The sequence below is a fragment of the Globicephala melas genome, chromosome 11, assembly GCF_963455315.2.
Source record: "Globicephala melas chromosome 11, mGloMel1.2, whole genome shotgun sequence".
Lineage (NCBI taxonomy): Eukaryota > Metazoa > Chordata > Mammalia > Artiodactyla > Delphinidae > Globicephala > Globicephala melas.
The window spans coordinates 16,521,743-16,539,017 of record NC_083324.2 but is presented as its reverse complement, the minus strand read 5'-3'; the positions used below and the strand labels follow the sequence as shown (position 1 = coordinate 16,539,017).

At 38.7% G+C, this 17,275-nt stretch overlaps 1 protein-coding gene across 2 annotated transcripts in view; it reads right to left on the bottom strand.

Annotated features, from left to right (window-relative positions):
- Nucleotides 1-17,275, bottom strand: part of CNTN3 (contactin 3) — a 362,773-nt gene that overhangs the window by 59,596 nt on the left and 285,902 nt on the right. For both annotated transcript variants that reach the window (XM_060308062.1, XM_030867739.2), the window contains exons 12-13: nucleotides 5,304-5,431; nucleotides 3,317-3,492 (exon numbers count right to left, since the gene is read on the bottom strand). In XM_060308062.1, the coding sequence (XP_060164045.1) occupies nucleotides 3,317-3,492; nucleotides 5,304-5,431 (304 nt within the window). The remainder of the gene's footprint in view (nucleotides 1-3,316; nucleotides 3,493-5,303; nucleotides 5,432-17,275) is intronic.

The following is a 17,275-nucleotide window of genomic DNA, read 5'->3' as shown; positions in this document are numbered from 1 at the left end:
ACTCTGAGAAAACCATAATTCAAAAAGACTCATGTACCAAAATGTTCACTGCAGCTCTATTTACAATAGCCAGGACATGGAAGCAACCTAAGTTTCCATCGACAGAATAATGGATAAAGAAGATGTGGCACATATATACAATGGAATATTACTCAGCCATAAAAAGAAACGAAATTGAGCTATCTGTAATGAGGTGGATAGACCCAGAGTCTGTCATACAGAGTGAAGTAAGTCAGAAAGAGAAAGACAAATACCGTATGCTAACACATATATATGGAATTTAAGAAATAAAAAAAAATGTCATGAAGAACCTAGGGGTAAGACAGGAATAAACACACAGACTTAGAGAATGGACTTGAGGACACGGGGAGGGGGAAGGGTAAGCTGTGACAAAGTGAGAGGGAGGCATGGACATATATACACTACCAAACATGAAATAGATAGCTAGTGGGAAGCAGCCGCATAGCACAGGGAGATCAGCTCGGTGCTTTGTGACCACCTAGAGGGGTGGGATAGGGAGGGTGGGAGGGAGGGAGACGCAAGAGGGAAGACATATGTGTACGTATAACTGATTCACTTTGTTATAAAGCAGAAACTAACACACCATTGTAAAGCAATTATACTCCAATAAGGATGTAAAATAAATAAATAAATAAAAGTAAAAAATAAAGCATTTAAAGCAATAGTAAAAGAAATGCCAATGGTTTGCAGCAATTGGTGAAGTTCTTGAAAGCCTTGAATCAGTCAGAACAATTTGGAAAACTAGAATTTCGAAAATGGAGCAAGCCAGATGATAGAACATAGAAACAGCATCGAAACTGTACTTAATTGTGGCTAGGTATCTAAATATCGCCTTTTTTGAATTTTATTTTATTTTTTTAAAGACCAGCTGTAGTGGGTCACTAGGGCTGCTGTAACAAAGTAACACAAACTGGGTGGCTCCAAACCACAGAACTTTATCCTCTTAGAGTTCTGGAGTCCACAAATCTGAAATCAAGATCTCTCTCCCAAATTTCTAGGGTAAGACCCTTCTTCTCTGCCTCTTCTAGGTTCTGGCAGCCCCAGGCATTCTGTGACTTGTGCCTCCGCCTTCACAGGGCCATCTCCTTGTGTCTACATTCTCCCCTCTGTGTGTTGGTCTGTGCCTAAATTTCCCTCCTATTACAAGGACAACAGTCATATTGGATTAGGGCCCATCCTATTCCAGTATGACATCATCATAACTTCACTACATATATCTGCAACAACCCTTTCCAAATAAGGTCACATTCTGAGGTGCTAGTGTAAAGGACACTCTTCTGTATCTCCTTTACAGTCAATACTATACGCACACTCGGAACACGTCACATTTCTGACACCAGATGTGTGTGTTTTCCACACCAAGCAATTCTCCAACACCAGGTGGGGGGGTCCAAAAAGTCAATTCAATTCTGACACTATCTGCCTGGAGTTAGCATCAGATCCATAAGTTAAGGGCTCAGCCCCCTGAGACTGGCCCCTCTTCAGACACCAACTGCAAGTCTCAGATCGCCACTTGTACTTCCGACCAACCACTTATAAACTGAAGCTCCCATGGCACTCTCCTTGGGTTCAGTAATTTGCTAGAATGGCTCACAGAACTCAGGGTAACATTTATTTACTTTATGATACTTTACGTATCATAAAGGATACATATAAACAGCCAGATGAAGAGACAGATAGGGTGAGATCCAGAAGGGCTCCAAGTACAAGAGCTTCTATCCCAGGGGAGGCGGAGTGTGTCACCCACCTCGCGGGTAGATATGTTCACCAACCCAGAAGCGCTCTGTGATGAAAAGTACTTTACTTTTGGGATTTTTATGGAAGCTTCAGCACATAGGCCTGATCGATCATAATTCAGTGCTCAGCCCCTCCCTCCTTCCTGAAGCATGGAGGGCTGGGCACTGAATTTATGATCCACGGGGAGTGCTGAAGGTTCCAAGTTTCTAATCACGGCTTGGTCTTTCTGGTGACCATCCTGAAACTATCCAGGAGCCCACAGCGTCACTTCATTAGGACAAAAAGACATTTAATCACGCAGGAAATTCCAAGGGTTTTAGGAGGTCTGTGCCAGGATCCAGGGGCAGAGGCTAATAATCCTATTATTATTGGCCTCTACCACAATCCTATCACAACTAGGCCTTAGGATTTGAACTTTTCTTTTGAGGAAACATAATTCAAGTCCTAACACCATCCTTTCAAGTTGCACACAATCCTAACACATTAATAGACCCCATGTATATACATATATACATTGAAGAAGAAATATTGGTGGTGGTTTTGTTTTTAATTCTTTTTGACCTGGCCATGTGGCTTGCAGGATCTTAGTTCCCCGACCAGGGATTGAACCCAGGCCATGGCAGTGAAAGTGCCAAGTCTCAACCACTGGACCACCAGAGAATTCCCAAGAAATATTTTAAAATACATATAGCTGAATTGACCATCATATCGTTTTGTCCATAAGGAGAAAACCCAGACTCTACTATGATGTACCACTGACGTCTTAGCCAAAATGAACGAAGCTAAACCCTGTGTCAAAGAAAACAGGCCTGCAAGGGAAACTGGCCTTGTGACGATGGATTCACGGACATGTGGCCAGGTGCGAGGCCTGCTGTTAGTCTGTGTGGTTCACAACACTGCATTCCTTCTTAACAGTTCTCCTCAAGGTGTCCATTTTCCCTTGAAATCTGTAATTCTTCCTCACATAGAACCATCGCAAACGAGGAGACAGAATGAAACAAGAGAAAGTATTTGTGTTTTGGGGACTCACAGATCTAGGCTTGGATGTAAGTTCCACCACTCGCTAGCTCAGTGGCCCTGGACAAGTTAATATCTTTACAAATCCTTAGTTTACGCACCTGTAAAAGGGCAATGCTTACCACTGACATCCAGTGTCACTGCAAGGATTAACTGGGATGAAGCACCTGGCCTGATACATGAAAGGCATTTAGCAAATGTGACTTCGTTCAACTTCATAATATATCATGTTGAAAGTAAACAGTTGTATAAGAACACTTTCCCTTCTGTGGAATACTAATGACAAAAGTATCGTGCAAAATAACAATTAATATAAACACAGCAAACATCGATTTTAATTAAAATTATAGTTTACGGGTTGAAGTAAATATGCTCACTTTCTGGTAATTACTATAATAAAATTAGACCATTACAGAATTGCAAGCCCCGATTCACTCACAGAACAGACATTACTGGAGTAACAGATATGTGCCCGATGTTTCTTTAGGGACAATATGTCAGAGACAGATGTAAAAAGCATGAGGAAAGGGTCACAACTTACCCCACCGACTTTCTCAAAGTGAGATCCATCTTTCTTAAAATCTGTGAGGGCCCCATTGAAATACCAGGTAAACATGATGTCTAACAGGGGGTCGTGTTGCACCTGGCAGGGCAAAATGACACTTTCGCCCACTGAGACATCCATGTTGGATGGTGCCAAAGTTATTCTTGTTGGTTCTATTGGGGAAATAATAAAGTTTTAAGTAAAACTTCAGCATTTTTATTTTGATGAAAGCAGTTTTCAACAGGCAGACTGTTAATCTAACATAGTACGTATGTGTGTGTAGACATACATATGTGTCTATATACATACATATACCTCTGTATCATGAAAAGTCTTCAAGATGAAAAGAGACATTTTGATGCAGACCCATAACATATTTCATTGGATACACAAATTCTTGTTAAATGAATTAGGGTATCTACATTTATGGGATATTGAAGTTTAAAAATTGAAGTCACCTGTAAACAAGGGTTATAATACTACTACAAAATCAATTTCATTTTAGCTTTATTGCTTCATGAAATATACCAGTAGAAATAGAAACCACTGTATTTTCAATGACTGGAAAATGTATTACTACCAAAATTTAAATAGACTCAAACTTTTGAAAGACTACAAAAATGTTTAGAATAGGTAGGATACTAAGTTAAAATGTTAACTAATTTGTTTTTTCCCAAATGCAAATGTCCTTTCTATCATCACCATAGTTCCATAGTTGGGAATTAAGCTTCCCTTGACTCCACTTTTCCAGCACCGCTCCCCATTTCTTTGCTCCATGTTGTAGCAAAAGTCTTCAAAGAGGCATTGATTATGTTTTCTACAACAACAGTCTTCCTCCTACCCAAACCTGTGCAACCTCAAGCCTTTCCCATCTCAGTTGTTTTGACTGTTATTCTTCCTGTTGTTCACCAAACACTCTGCAGGCATCCTTCTCTTTCTTTCTCTCAGACCTCACAGTCAGTTTGCCAGCAACGCCTACTGACTACATGCAGAATACATGCAGAATCAAATCCCTTCCCATCAACTGCTCCGCTGCCACCCTCATCTGGGTCATTATCACTCTCGCCTGGATTACTGCAATGTCTCCTGACGTTGCTCCCACTTCTACCCTTGACTCCCCACAGTCTGTTCTCAACAGAGCAGCTAGAGTAACCGTTAAAAATATATTTCCCATCATTTCATTCCTCTGCTCAAAACTGTGCACTAACCTCGACTTTTCATGCCAACTAAAAGCTGACGTCCTAACAAAGTCTACAAAACCTCTACACGATTGTCCCCAAGAAATCTACTGAACTCGATCTCCATGAAATCTTTGTTCACATCTCTCCTTCTCTGATCACTTGGGTTCATGCTCCAGCTTACTTCTCCCAAACACTCCTCTGTATTTTACAATCGTTTGCAATTTCTTTCCTTCTAAGAATTTCTTTGCCTTATATTCCTACCACTTATTTTCTTTCTACCTTTGGTAGAAGGTAAGCTTCATGTGGGCAGCATTCTTTGTCAGTTTGTTACTGAATAACCCAAGCACCTGGCACATGGTAGATACTCAATGCTTTTCTTCAATGAATAAATGAACAAACACATCCACAATCCTAAGTGACTCTTTTTGATAGCAAGGGTTATTCCACGAACTCAAACATCTCCAGAAAATATCAAAGATAATGGAAAAGGAAAAAGTGTACCCAAAAGATTTGACATACTAGAATAGCACGAAATAAAAGCAGACCAGCCACATATGCTACTTATAATTCTACTGCCAATTTTGACAGCATGGTAACTCATGTGTCCCTGGTACACACCATGGTGTATAAAGAAATATTAAGGATTGTTCCCTTGACTTTCACTTGTTAGAGAAAACACAAGTGCAAACGTAAGGTCGACCTTCGTAGTGCACTGCATATTGTGAAAAACATTTTTCTTTGATCTTAATAACATACCACACAGTGTATCTCCACGTAAAGCAATCTTTCAGAAATGCACCTACCTGTAACAACCAAGTGTGTTGTGCCATTTGCTTTCCCAAACTGGTTTTCTGCTATGCACGTATAAATTCCAGCATCAGCTTTAGTCACATTGGCAATTTTGAGTCCTCCATCTTTTAAAAAAGAAATTCTAAATATACAAATGAGACAAATAAATGTATACTAGTCACTTTTTTTCAAAATAAATAGAGTTTTTGTTAACAGAAGTATTGTCTTAAGCTACTATATTTAAGGCAACATAAACCAGCCCTTAGCCTCCTTGGGTCTAAAGAAAATTAAAAGAAAATTTATACACACATGCACACAGCAGACTAAAAACGAAGCTTTACCAATTTGAACATTTCTTGATATTTTTACACAGTTTTACTTAACAGCATGACTTAACATTACATATGGTTTTAGGGATGGCTTTATCAATTAAGTGTGAAACGTTTTCCAAAGATATGTGGTGAGGTAGATTACTCATGGGTTAGCCTTATCAATTTGGAGAAAATAAGAAGTAGACATGACACTATTTTCCATAAATCTGAAACAGTTTGTGAGAAATGAGAAACTCCCTGGTGTTTCATTATGAACTTCAGAGAGTCAGATCTAACCTAGTATAAATCCATATTTTGCAAAAGAACATCTGCATGGTCACCCATGAACTACTGCAAAAATGTGGGCAACGTAAATGAACACATCTGAGTTTCTGAGCATACGCTTAAAGTACTTAAAGCTTTTGGTCTAACTAGTTAACTAAGGAAACAGAAATGAACTTTACATGAGCTAGACGCTATGAGGGTCTCTGAGATCACAGTGTGAGCAAGACAGGAAGTCCCCACCTAAGAAGAACTACAATCCTGCAGCCTGTGGAACAAAAACCAAATTCACAGAAACACAGAAAGGATGAAAAGGCAGAGGGCTATGTACCAGATGAAGGAACAGGATAAAACACCAGAAAAACAACTAAATGAAGTGGAGATAGGCAACCTTCCAGAAAAAGAATTCAGAATAATGAGAGTGAAGATGATCCAGGACCTCAGAAAACGAATGGAGGCAAAGATTGAGAAGATGCAAGAAATGTTAAACAAAGATCTAGAAGAATTAAAGAACAAACAAACAGAGATGAACAATACAATAACTGAAATGAAAACTACACTAGAAGGAATCAATAGCAGAATAACTGAGGGAGAAGAACAGATAAGTGACCTGGAAGACAGAATGGTGGAATTCACTGCTGCAGAACAGACTAAAGAAAAAAGAATGAAAAGAAATGAAGACAGCCTAAGAGACCTCTGGGACAACATTAAATGCAACAACATTCGCATTATAGGGGTCCCAGACGGAGAAGAGAGAAAGGACCCGAGAAAATATTTGAAGAGATTATAGTCGAAAACTTCCCTAACATGGGAAAAGAAATAGCCACCCAAGTCCAGGAAGCACAGAGAGTCCCATACAGGATAAACCCAAGGAGAAACAAGACAAGACACACAGTAACCAAACTGGCAAAAATTAAGAACAAAGAAAAATTATTGAAAGCAGCAAGGGAAAAACGACAAATAACATACAAGGGAACTCCCGTAAGGTTAACAGCTGATTTCTCAGCAGAAACTCTACAAGACAGAAGGGAGTGGCATGATATACTTACAGTGATGAAAGGTAAGAACCTACAACCAAGATTACTCTACCCGGCAAGAATCTCATTCAGACTTGATGGAGAAATCAAAAGCTTTACACACAAGCAAAAGCTAAGAGAATTTAGCACCACCAAACCAGCTCTACAATAAAGGCTAAAGGAACTTCTCTAAGTGGGAAACACAAGAGAAGAAAAGGATTTACAAAAACAAACACAAAACAATTAAGAAAATGGTCATAGGAACATACATATCGATAATTACCTTAAACGTGAATGGATTAAATGCTCCAACCAAAAGACACAAGCTTGCTGAATGGATACAAAAACAAGATCCATATATATGCTGTCTACAACAGACCCACTTCAGACCTAGGGACACATACAAACTGAAAGTGAGGGGATGGAAAAAGATATTCCATGCAAATGGAAATCAAAAGAGCTGGAGTAGCAATACTCATGTCAGATAAAATAGACTTTAAAATAAAGAATGTTACAAGAGACAAGGAAGGACACTACATAATGATCAAAGGATCGATTCAAGAAGAAGATATAACAATTATAAATATATATGCACCCAACAAAGGAGCACCTCAATACATAAGGCAACTGCTAACAGCTATAAAAGAGGAAATCGAAGGTAACACAATAATAGTGGGGGACTTTAACACCTCACTTACACCAATGGACAGATCATCCAAACAGAAAATTAATAAGGAAACACAAGCTTTAAATGATACAATAAACCAGAGAGATATAATTGATATTTATAGGACATTCCATCCAAAAACAGCAGATTACGTGGTCTTCTCAAGTGCGCACGGAACATTCTCCAGGATAGTTCACATCTTGGGTCACAAATCAAGCCTCAGTAAATTTAAGAAAACTGAAATCATATCAAACATCTTTTCTGACCACAATGCTATGAGATTAGAAGTCAATTACAGGGGAAAAAAATGTAAAAAACACAAACACGTGGAGGCTAAACAATACATTACTAAATAACCAAGATATCACTAAAAAAATCAAAGAGGAAGTCAAAAAATACCTAGATACAAATGACAATGAAAACACAATGATCCAAAATCTATGGGATGCAGCAAAAGCAGTTCTAAGAGGGAAGTTTATAGCTATACATCCTACCTCAAGAAATAAGAAAAATCCCAAATAGACAATCTACCCTTACACCTAAAGGAACTAGAGAAAGAAGAACAAACAAAACCCAAAGTTAGCAGAAGGAAAGAAATCATAAAGATCAGAGCTGAAATAAATGAAATGGAAACAAAGAAAACAATAGTAAAGATCAATAAAATTAAAAGCTGGTTCTTTGAGAAGATAAACAAAATTGATAAACCAGTAGCCAGACTCACAAAGAAAAGACAGAGAGGACTCAAATCAATAAAATTAGACATGAAAAAGGAGAAGTTACAACAGACACCACAGAAATACAAAGCATCCTAAGGGACTACTACAAGCAACTCTATGCTAATAAAATGGACAACCTGGAAGAAATGGACAAATTCTTAGAAAGGTATAACCTTCCAAGACTGAACCAGGAAGAAGAAGAAAATATGAACAGACCAATCACAAGTAATGAAATTGAAACTGTGATTAAAGATCTTCCAACAAACAAAAGTCCAGGACAAGATGGCTTCACAGGTGAACTCTATCAAACATTTAGAGAAGAGCTAACACCAATCCTCCTCAAACTCTTCCAAAAAATTGCAGAGGAAGGAACACTCCCAAACTCATTCTATGAGGCCACCATCACCCTCATACCAAAACCAGAGAAAGATACTACAAAAAAAGAAAATTACAGACCAATATCACTGATGAACATAGATGCAAAAATCCTCACCAAATACTAGCAAACAGAATCCAACAACACATTAAAAGGATCATACACCATGATCAAGTGGGATTTATCCCAGGGATGCAAGGATTCTTCAATATATGCAAATCAATCAATGTGATACACCATATGAACAAACTGAAGAATTAAAAACCATATGATCATCTAAATAGGTACAGAAAAAAGCTTTTGACAAAATTCAACACCCATTTATGATAAAGACTCTCCAGAAAGTGGGCATAGAGGGAAACTACCTCAATATAATAAAGGCCATATATGACAAACCCACAGCAAACATCATTCTCAATGGTGAAAAACTGAAAGCATTTCCTCTAAGATTAGGAACAAGACAAGGATGTCCACTCTCACCACTATTATTCAACATAGTTTTGGAAGTCCTAGCCACAGCAATCAGAGAAGAAAAGGAAATAAAAGGAATACAAATTGGAAAAGAAGAAGTAAAACTGTCACTGTTTGCAGATGACATGATACTATATACAGAGAATCCTGAAGTTGCCACGAAAACTACTAGAGCTAATCAATGAATTTGGTAAAGTTGCAGAATACAAAATTAATGCACAGAAATCTCTTGCATTCCTATACACTAATGATGAAAAATCTAAAAGAGAAATTAAGCAAACATTCCCATTTACCATTGCAACAAAAAGAATAAAATACCTAGGAATAAACCTACCTAAGGAGACAAAAGACCTGTATGCAGAAGACTGTAAGACACTGATGAAAGAAATTAAAGATGATACCAACAGGGCTTCCCTGGTGGCGCAGTGGTTGAGAGTCCACCTGCCGATGCAGGGGACGCGTGTTCATGCCTCGGTCTGGGAAAATCCCACATGGCGCAGAGCGGCTGGGCCCATGAGCCACGGCCGCAGAGCCTGTGCATCCGGAGCCAGCCTGTGCTCCACAATGGGAGAGGCCACAGCAGTGAGAAGCCCGCGTACCACAAAAAAAAAGATGATACCAACAGATGGAGTGATATACCATGTTCTTGGATTGGAAGAATCAACATTGTGAAAATGACTATATTACCCAAAGCAATCTACAGATTCAATGCAATCCCTATCAAATTACCAATGGCATTTTTTACAGAACTAGAACAAAAAATCTTAAAATTTGTATGGAGACACAAAAGACCCCGAATAGCCAAAGCAGTCTTGAGGGAAAAAAACGGAGCTGATGGAATCAGTCTCCCTGACTTCAGACCATACTACAAAGCTACAGTGATCAAGACAATATGGTACTGGCACAAAAAAAGAAATATAGATCAATGGAACAAGATAGAAAGCACAGAGATAAACCCACGCACCTATGGCCAACTAATCTATGACAAAGGAGACAAGGATATACAGTAGAGAAACGACAGTCTCTTCAATAAGTGGTGCTGAGAAAACTGGACAGCTACATGTAAAAGAATGAAATTAGAACACTCCCTGACACCATACACAAAAATAAACTCAAAATGGAGTAGAGAGCTAAATTTAATACTGGACACTTAAAACTCTTAGAGGAAAACATAGGAAGAACACTCTTTGACATGAATCACAGCAAGATCTTTTTTGATCCACCTCCTAGAGTAATGGAAATAAAAACAAAAATTAAAAAATGGGACCTAATGAAACTTCAAAGCTTTTGCACAGCAAAGGAAACCATAAACAAGACGAAAAGACAGCCCTCAGAATGGGAGAAAATATTTGCAAACGAATCAACAGACAAAGGATTAATCTCCAAAATATATAAACAGCTCATGCAGCTCAATATTAAAAAAACAAACAACCCAATCCAAAAACGGGCAGAAGACATTTGTAAATGTAAATAGACATTTCTCCAAAGAAGACAGACAGATGGCCAGGAAGCACATGAAAAGCTGCTCAACTAATTATTAGAGAAATGCAAATCAAAACTACAGCGAGGTGTCACCTCACACCAGTTAGAATGGGCGTCACCAGAAAATCTACAAACAACAAATGCTGGAGAGGGTGTGGGGGAAAGGGAACCCTCTTGCACTGTTGGTGGGAATGTAAATTGATACAGCCACTATGGAGAACAGTATGGAGGTTCCTTAAAATACGAAAAATAGAATTACCATATGACCCAGCAATCCCACTGCTGGGCATATACCCAGGGAAAACTATAATTCAAAAAGACACATGCACCCCAATGTTCACCGCAGCACTATTTACAATAGCCAGGTCATAGAAGCAACCTACATGCCCATCGACAGACGAATGGATAAAGGAGATGTGGTCCATATATACAGTGGAATATTACTCAGCCACAAAAAGGAACGAAATTGGGTCATTTGTGGAGACGTGGATGGATCTAGAGAGTGTCATACAGAGTGAAGTAAGTCAGAAAGAGAAAAATAAATATCGTATATTAACGCATATATGTGGAACTTAGAAAAACGGTACTAATGAACCAGTTTGCAGGGCAGAAATTGAGGCACAGATGTAGAGAACAAACGTATGGACACCAAGCGGGGAAAGGGGGGGGGGCAGGGTGGTGGTGGGATGAATTGGGAGATTGGGGTTGACATGTATGTACTAATATGTATAAAATAGATAACTAATAGGAACCTGCTGTATAAAAAAATAAATAAAATAAAATTCAAAAAAAAAAGTCCCCTCCTTCATGGAAAGAACAGTCTAGTGAGTGGCACAGACAGCAGATGATGAAATAGGTAAATGTGATAAGTTCAGATTTTTGAGAAGTATTCAGAAGTGGGGATACCATAAAAGCAATAGCTCTAGGGAGTGTTCCCATGAGAGAGTGCTTCAGAAAAGCCTCTTAGAAAAGGTGCCATTTGAACTGAGAAAGAAGAATGAGAAAGAGTTGACCTGTCATTAGTCTGATTCATGAATCTTTACTGCTCATCTGGTCTACCCAGAATTATTCTTCTTTTCTCTGAATCCCTATATTCTTTACTATCCATACCATGCATTTAATACTTAGAATGCCTTTTATCTTTTATGGTTCACAGCTCTGATACTTGAGTTTAGTATCTATCCAAATGGATGGTAAACTTCTTAGAAGGTTTGCAACTCCAGCGTCAGCATGGCATGGTATGTGTAAACCGTCAATAAATGCCTCCCAATTCTGGGTGATACAGTAGAGCGGACAGGAAAGATGCTGAGGACATGAGACTAGAGTTGGAGGATCTTAACTCAATCTCTAAATATTACCCCATTGGTTGTAAGATTTTTAGATGTGTGCCAAAAATGTGATTATTAGGACAAGTTTATGTATTAAAAATACACAAGATACGGATTTTATGTTTTATGTATATATATGTGTGTTTTCATAGCTTGTGATTCACTTTTGCTTGCATCCTGGTTATATTTTCTTGGGTGAGAAAGTTGTAGGGGAATTGGAGGTGGTGCATAGGGACCTGTTTATGATCCTGGGTAGAGCTTTCCATGAATGTTAGTTGCTCATGTGATTTTTTTTAACATATCAAGATACATTTCAAATACAAGGGTTTGAGAGCAATGGCCTGGACAGCTAATTAGGGAACACATAGCACTATATTTCAATTTGAGGAACTACACTGAAGGGTTAAAAATTCCAAGAACTTTCCTAAGAAGCTTTAAAAAAGGTGCTATGTCTGATTTCCTTCATGAAATCCTGGCCACTATGTTGGGTGTGAAGTGTAATCTGATCACTTTTTGCAAAGAGACGATCAAAAAAAAATTTCTTTATATCTTGTCATAGAGCAGAGATTTTCTTAAACAGTGTGCAATAATAACTGAAAGAGGAAAGTCTGCAGGGAGGTACACATGAATGAAAGCTTTGGAAATGAAGACTCTTTTGAGAAACATGGGGAGTAAGCTAAGGAAATAGAAATCTGATCACTAACCCTGCCTTACTCCCTCCTGCCCAACCCAGGCTTAGACCCCTTTCCCTAGCATCCCACTGCCTGAAGGACGAAGACCACATCCTAAGCCATACCCTCCCATCAGGACCCCGCCCCTCTAACTACATAAGGCCTCGTGAATTCTACCCTTTGCTCTTCTCCAGTGTCACAAGCCTTCTTTTAATTGCTTTTATGCTCTTCTTGTCTTGGGGCCTTTATAAAACCTGTTCCTTATGTCTGATAAATGTATACTCAACCTTCAGATTTTGGTCACTTCCCTGAAGCCATGCGTTGGATTACGTCTTCCTGTACTGATTATTAATCATCTGTGCTTTTGTCATAGCATTTGGCAACTGGCCGAGTATATATCTGTGTGCTTATTTGACTAATATTTTTCTCCTCCTGTAAGCTCAGAGACAGTAAGGTCTCTTGAAGCAGGGAGAGTGAATAGTGTCTGGATTACTCACCACTGCATTCCTAGAGCCTTGAACTATTCCTGGCACAGAGAAGATGGCCAAAAATAATGCCTGTTGAATGAATAAGTGACTGTATGCCTTTAAAGAGTCACTGTAGAAGAGATGGGATTAGTGATGGCAGGTTGCAAGGCACTGAGAACTTTACAAATTACAAGGAAGTAAATTCAGAAAGCGTGCAGACTTTTACTCACACATATATTTATATACATATGCACATACGTATACATGTTCTCTATATAAATGTCTGTGTGTGTATATATATACACACACATCTATACATATGTGCATAAACATATATGTGGAACAAAGAAAGATGAAGCAGTAGAGGGCTGGATGAAGAGAACTGAACAACTCCTAGGATAAGAGGACTGAAAATGCACTTGTACTATTAAGGAAGATATCAATAAAGGGCAAGGGACTGAAAATAAGGGAAGCACAGGGGAAACGAGGGAGGGAGGAAAGAGAATGAGAGAGAAAACTTGTTGAGAAAAGTCTCAGACGTGGAAGGAATGAGTATAAACAAAGGCAATGCTCCTGACCCATTCTGACTGCTAATCCTACTTGTCAAATTTTTGGCCAAGACCCCCAAAGAACATAGTCCTCGATCCACAGCACTGCTCAGTAAGTTTTACCTACCGTTGCTTTAAAAAGAAAGTGCAGATTTGCTAGAGATTTTCCCATGTAAAGAAAGCAAGCTGATATCAGAAAGATGGTTATCAGAAGGTCTTGAAGACATTCAAACGGTGAGGCAACCTTATCTGTTCTGAGATAGAGGGTGGAAATAGAATTGAAAGCTCCAGGAGGCTGGGTGATCAACCACTTCCGAGATTAGTAAGCAATAAAACAAAGTAATGATGTCTCTTGTTGACTGAACAAATATTCAACTTAAGCTTAGAGCTTCTGATTTGGGTACCACAGAGCAGAGACGGGCAATTTCAGGTATCTTCCCAAGCTATGAACTTGTGTTAACAGTCAACCTTTCACTACAAATATAGAACTATTAGCAATGATGGAAGAACTAGAAATCCTTTAGTGTAGGAGGTTTAATAACTCTAAATGAGCAGGCCTAGTCTCATGACTACAATGAGATAAGAAACAGTTTCAAAAGCAAGGCTAACACCTCGGGAGTCACACACAGAGTCCAAAACAAACATACTGACTCTCAAAGAACGAAAACTCTGTACATTGTAAAATTTTGAGCTAATTGGATATTTTCCTCCTCAATTGGTTCTTCCAGGAAGTTCTAAGAGGCCCACAGGGCATTTCACACAACATAAAAATAAACAATATTGAGTAAATGGATGGAGTAATTGCTTCTCAACAGAAAACCTTCAATAACCCATGCTTCCCTACAGAGATCTGAAGTGAAAATTTTATACCACTTCACTATAAATGAAATTGCTTTCTGAGCTTTCTGGGAACACATTTTTCTGCAAATGGGTAGAGCTGAAAATGTAGATAACCATGAGTAACTCTAGTCTTGGCACAAAAAGTTAAATGAAGATTTATGAGATTAATATTCAGAAATGTGGCACTCCAGGTTGCTTTGAAACATGTGCAATTTTAATCACTGGGGCATTTTAACTCCTCGATCAGTTTTATAATATACCTTTTTATGTACCCTTTCATTGGTTTTCTCCTTTTGTAGGAAAAGAGGTTATTTCACTTAACTTCACGCAGCCTGTGGTTAGTTTGGGATAAGTAAACTTAATTGCTCTATGCTGGTCTAATGGTCCATGCTGTAGTTCAGTGATGGAATTGAATGTATGACTGTTAAGAAACACTGTTTGCTCTGAAAGTAGACTGTTGTCTAGGCAACGTTGACCTATACTGTATGATGACATTTAAGCACCCATAATAAGACACCGTGTATTAGAATGAGAAAGGTATGCAGTATTATGCACGCAAGGCAGGATTTCTGAAAACATTCTTTTCCCCCTGCCTATTTTCTGAATATTACAGTACTTTATTCAACTTGAATTTTAACAAACACACTGCAACTCTACGTTTTCTCAGGAAGCTCATCTCAGTGGAGATGAGATCACATGAGACTGTAATGATTAAACTGTTCTATAGAAAATAACAAGGCTATTTTGGACTTCACTTTGTTAGTACATATTGTAAGAGACGGATGTTTAAAATTAGCTACAAGAGAAAAGTACTCACAATGCATATATGACAGGATAAATAATGACAGTTAAGAAAATCACATATAAGTTGATGAAAACGCATGAGAAAATAAACGCCAGAGACAAAGAGCATATAGTGTATATTTTCCTTTACAACCGATCTCATTTCCATATGCTTGGTAAATAACGTCTCCCCCTTGAGTCCAAAGATAACCTACAAATAGTATTTAGGAAAATAATACTAGCATTTTCATTCTTTTAGTTATACCATGTTGAGCTTTCATCTTATGAATTAAACAGTGTCAGTTTAGTGATTTATTGGTTAGAAAGTCTCCAAGGAAAAGACAGGCAGAGTAGAGAAGATTCAGCAGTTAATTATCCTTTCTTTGAGTAAGCACCAGGCTAATAATATGCAGCTGTGTTACTTTGTTGCTACACATGTTACACAGAACAGGCACCTGAAGTCCTAGAGAAACAGGATGTGGCTCCACGCTGTAGCCAAGATAAATATACATTTTTCACATTAATTAATACTTCCTCATATTTATAAGAAGAGAACCAACAATAAAGGAACATTTTCATTACACGTATAAAACCTTTCCAAATGTACATCTATCGTAACAAATATATTTGGAGCTAAATATATTAAGACAGAGACTCAACAGTTTTTTTCCTCCTAAAATGGACTCACACTATAGAACACAATGCCTCTAAAATAAGATTTCCAGCTTGAATGATTAAATAAAACTATTCATCTAAGTAATTCGTGAGGCCCAGGCAACAGTCCATTTGAAACATTTAAATCCTCATACAACAGAGGATCTGCAAAAATTATAAATGCTCAGATGAGTTAGTAAAACAAACAAACATGACAAATCAACAGTTCTCTGATGGCTCATGTATTCAAAGATAAACTCGTAAAGAATACTAAATAAGATTCAAAGGGGCCTCATACTCGACACTATTCTTCTTTGCCTGAGAGATTCATGAGTCAAAGCAATGCAAATCAAGACGTCAGCTGTAATACACAGAAAGCTGACGCAAAACTGCTTAAGTGAGCAGCTATGGTTTCCTGACACTTCATTCCAGAATTAGGCAGGCCTAAGCTTCCTGGCACATGCAGACGAGCACAGGCCCTCCCTGTAAGGGCAAGCTCCCTTCCTGTATGGTAAACAGAACAGCAGAATACATTCATTCTCTACAGGCAGGCAGACACCAAAGAGAAAGAAGGAAGACGTCTGAGCTACAATGTCAAGGTCTTCCACCCAATTTCAGGAGTCAGACACTTTCTCTGGGGAAGGGTTGAAGAGAGACACAAGTGTTACCCAAATGGGTGTCCTTCCCCCTAGAGACTAGCAGTCCTGGAATGGAGCCCACCTCCAACAATAATGCTAGAAGCAAGATACCTTGTACGCAAAAGGGAAATTTCATTGATTCAAGGGATGTAGAAGGTGCTGGATACTTTTTGGCTGCCCAGAATCTATTCCCCTTTCTTTGGGAACCAACACAGATCTTCCTTTGGAGAATTCTCTTCCACTACTGTATGCAGTCTTAGTAGAAACCAGTCATGGGCCCCATCCTATCCTAGCCAAGGGGGAGATACCGGACACAGGGCAACATTTCCCAAACTTTACTATGCACCATTCGCCTGGAGGACTCAGTCCTTCAAATACCCACTGCTGGGCCCACCACCAGATGAGGTGTGGGACAGGGCCCCGGAACTTACATTTCTAATAAGTTCCCAGGTGATTCTGGTGCTGCCGATATGAGGACCACACTTTGAAAAACAGTCATCTAGGCTACGTCCTTTGGGCTCTCCCTCTGCAGACTTTGATTTGAGACACAAGGATGAAAATAATGATTAGTTTATTCATTCCAGCACTTGCCCTGACAAGATGGGACAATCCAGGATTCCTGGAGCCAACTAGTTCCTGTCCATTCCTAAGTCAGTTTCTACAGCTAATCTAACAATTTTGTTCAATATTCTTGTATTAATTCTTAGCTAGAGTGCCCAAATCCCTAAAAAATACA